The sequence below is a fragment of the Nematolebias whitei genome, chromosome 5 (genome assembly GCF_014905685.2).
Source record: "Nematolebias whitei isolate Nwh7 chromosome 5, NemWhi1, whole genome shotgun sequence".
Taxonomy (NCBI): domain Eukaryota; kingdom Metazoa; phylum Chordata; class Actinopteri; order Cyprinodontiformes; family Rivulidae; genus Nematolebias; species Nematolebias whitei.
In genome coordinates this window covers 903,968-907,905 of record NC_056502.1, presented here as the reverse complement: position 1 = coordinate 907,905, position 3,938 = coordinate 903,968, and the positions used below count along the sequence as shown (strand labels likewise).

The 3,938-nt window shown below is 45.2% G+C and overlaps 2 protein-coding genes across 2 annotated transcripts in view; both read right to left on the bottom strand.

Moving 5' to 3' along the window:
* The window catches only part of pex13 (peroxisomal biogenesis factor 13), a 12,165-nt gene extending 11,272 nt beyond the window's left edge, over window positions 1–893 (bottom strand). Inside the window, exon 1 of the mRNA XM_037676667.1 lies at window positions 740–893. Within this exon, the coding sequence (XP_037532595.1) occupies window positions 740–813 (74 nt within the window). The 5' untranslated portion in view covers window positions 814–893. The remainder of the gene's footprint in view (window positions 1–739) is intronic.
* LOC119409593 (DNA-directed RNA polymerase III subunit RPC7-like) overlaps window positions 1–3,938 on the bottom strand; it is a 37,495-nt gene that overhangs the window by 26,411 nt on the left and 7,146 nt on the right. The window lies entirely within an intron of this gene.

The following is a 3,938-nucleotide window of genomic DNA, read 5'->3' as shown; positions in this document are numbered from 1 at the left end:
CAACAACAACAACAACAACAACAACAACAACAACAACAACAACAACAGACGATCATAAAAGAGCTATACAAATTAAGAACACATTAAAATAGTATTAAAAATGTAACAAAAACAGGTTGTAAGGCGATGTAAAATGTTTCCTAACATCCCCTGCAAGCAGGAGATGAAAACATTTAAATCCGTTTCAGAACCACCTTTCATGGATTTATGACAAGTTTCTGAATTTCTGTTTTGAAAAATAACTTTGTGTTTGTCCAAATACACGATTTGTCTGATCAGTGAAATTAAAGTCCTGTTTTTATTTTACACTTTAACACAACACGATCAGTCCGGCTCGGTTCGGATGTTTAAACGGAGCTGCTAGAAAAGAAGTTCTGGTTCAGGCCAGAATGTTCAGTGAAGTGTGATCTTCACTATGTATGTAATGGGATTTACCTGTATAAATAAAGGTTGATTGATCTTCAGACTCGAGCTGGGAACAGGCCCGGCCAGGCTAGTTAGCTTGTTAGCATTAATGCCAACATGTTTTAAATGTTTAAGAGCTTCTCCTGAAACGATCCACCCAGTTAAACAGTGTTTAAGAGCTTCTCCTGAAACGATCCACCCAGTTAAACAGTTTAACTGGAACCAGTCTAGAAACGTTGCTGTGGAAGACGTAAAGGTTTAACTTTAGCGTTAGCTGAACAAATCGAGCTGCTGTCAACACACACACACAAAAACCTCACAAAACATAGTTTACCTGTAATTTAAAGACGGACTCAGAGCCCCGGGGATCCGGCCTTCCCATGGTTTTGGTGGAGGCTGTGAATCCATCGCAGATTATATGTTTAGCAGATTAAAAAATAAAATTAAACCAAGAAGACCCACTTGTTTCTGATGCTGCCTTCCAGTTCTGCTCGGAACTTTCAGTATCATTTCAATCTGCCTTCAAGTTTCAATATTTATGTGAACACAATACGCCCAACTGACAGTAAATTACTTTTTTAACTCGTTTTTAAACATTTTTTACTAGTTACCACTAACTGTGCGCCGGTGGCACTCTATACAAAATGGGGATGCAAAATTTCAACGATTTCCAACGTTTCAAAAAGCCACATGTAAATCGATTTCAAAGCTTCTAATGCGCATGCGTAAATTCCATCGCCACACTTTACATGTACTTCCGGTACTCAAGTTCGGAGTTCAACTCTGGAACTTTGATCTTTTCCAAAGATATATTTATAAATTAGTTTTTTTTTTTTTATTATTATAAGTTTTTTTTTTGTTTGTTTTGTTTGTTTGTTTTTCCCTTGTCCTGTCCGGCATTGTGACACTTTTTTTTTTTTTTTTCATTTAGCCTTTATTTATCCAGGTTAGTCTCATTGAGCCACGAGAACTCATTTTCAAGAGAGACCTGTTTAGGGAGCACATGGTGGGGGTTAAGGGCCTTGCTCATGGGCCCAGAGTGGGGCGAATGAGGGTGGGGGCAAGTGTGGGTGTTTCACCTACCCCACCCACAATTTTGATGTTGTCGGGGCCGGGGCGTGAACCGGCGATCTTCGGCTCACAAGCCCACCTCTCTAACCTCTGCGCCACCACTCCCCCCAGAGTGGTGGCGCAGAGGTTAGAGACCGCCACCACTTAGAATTATTGTCTGTGTCAAAGTGATGCCCGACAGATTTACTATCACAAGCAGAGCATTATGGCTGGCCTTAATGCTCCACTTGATATATAAATTAAATTTTATTAGAATTTGCTTTGGGTTTGTTTCAGATGTAATGGGCATGGGGATGAAAAACAAAGAAGATAAAGCAGAAAAGTGAGAGAAGGGTTAAAAGGTAAAGAAGGAGATGGGAATAGAGGAGAGAGATATATAAAGAGAACACAAATCAACATCATTGAAGTCTGACTCTAGACCTGCGGGAAAAAACAAACAAAAACAAAACAAAACCGATAAAGCACAACAGCAAACAACATATATAATGATGCTTATAACATCATTAGAAAGTATTTTATACAGTACATGGTAATACAAGATATATTTAGTGGCCACCACAACCCAACTGAGTGTGTATCTGATAAACACCTGGATCTAAACACCTGTGTGAGCATGATGTCACTATAAGGTTTCTCCATAAAAATGTTCAATAGTGGATGTGGGGACCCACAGACCGGTCCCCACAGGACACAATGGTAGTAACACAGGGAAGAACAGAACCACAGACACACATCAGTCCCCAAGCCCTGAACTCCGGGAGTCCCCCAACAGGGACACCCACACCCCCCAGAGAGAAGCAAAGGGAAGCCCCGGGCGATCCCCAGCAACCACAATGCAGAAACCCCAGGAGGCTGCGGCAACGAGTCCACAGGCCCCACCGGCAACCCGCCCCTCCAGAGTAGATCCGGCCATGGACCCCGAGTCCCGAGGTTATACCACCCCCCAACAGAGGGCCCGACAGAGCCAGGGCACCCAGGCCCCGGCAGGCAGCCACCAGGGCAGGCCCGCACACACCCCACCACTCAGCTCCAGCTGGTGAGAGTCGCCAATGCACCGGTTGCAGGGGGGCCCCACCACCGGAGGGGAGCACGACACACCAAATGGGGGGGCCAAACTGATCCAAGAGAGGGGACCACCTAAAACCCAACCTGAGACATAAACAGGCACACAGAGACAGCCCGACGGAGTCTCTGTCTGTCTGGCCATCCATGCGCCCCACCCACCCGACAGCGACCGCAAGCCGGCCCCAGGCTGGGACGTTGTTTTAGTGAAATGCCGAGTCGTGATCCAAAAGACGTGGTCAAAAGGGGAAGGCACAAAGGCACAGAGTCAGAAACCATGGGCAGATAGGCAGACAAAATCCAAGAGGGTTCAGGCAAGGCAAGGAGTCAATGCAAGACAAGGCAAGGATACAAAACTATGGAACAAGATACTGCGATGAAGGCTTCATTATCAGTGACCATGAGTGGTGTAATAATTTGGCAAAGGACAAGTGAAAGTGGAACTCTTTAAATAAGGCAAAGAACAGGTGCTGTGAATCAGGGCTGATGAGCTGAAAGTGCAGAGGGAGGTGTGGCTAATGGCAGAGAAGAAAAACAGCATGACAAAGAGGAGCAGAAAACATGACATGCTGGGGCTGTGAGTGTGAGACAGGGGCTGATGGGGGGCATGACAATAACAGTGAAATGTCAGCCACATTATCTATCCCCCAAGTTCACAGTGACTTTCATTATGGTTCTCTTTATTCTTCCAGATGCTAATGCTAATGACGCCCTGCAGGAGCTACATGATATCATCAACTCGCTGCAGAACAAACACCCTGAGGCTCTTTACGTGGTAGCCAGAGACTTTAATCATGTAAATCTAAAGGACTACCTCCCAAGTTTTTAACAGCATGTGGGCATATCAACATGTGGAAATAACACGCTGGACCGTGTTTACACTAACGTAAAAGATGCATACAAAGACGAACCCCACTCCCACCTAGGATTCGCTGATCACATCTCAATCTTCTTGGCCCCTGCTTAGCTTCCCCCGCTGAGACGCTCCCAACCGGTACAAAAGTTAAATGTTGGATCCAGGACAATGGCCCGATACTGAGAGATTGTTTTGAACGAACAGACTGGCAGATTTTCAGAGAAGCTGCTGAAAATGGAAGATCGCTTGATCTGGATCAATACGCATCCTCAGTGCTGGGTTACAGTAGTACATGTACTGACAACGTCTCCACCATCAGATATGTTAAAAGTTACCCGAAAAGAAAACCTTGGCTGAATGCAAAGGTGCACACCCTGCTGGAAGCCAGGAACACTGCCTTCAGGTCTGGAAACTCAGAGGAGCTGAGTAGGACAAGGAAAGAGATGGTTGCTGGTATTAAGAGGGCCAAGGCCACATATGCACAAAAGATCAAGCGTCAATTCACCTCACAAGACCCACAGAGCATGTGGAGGGGCATTAAGTG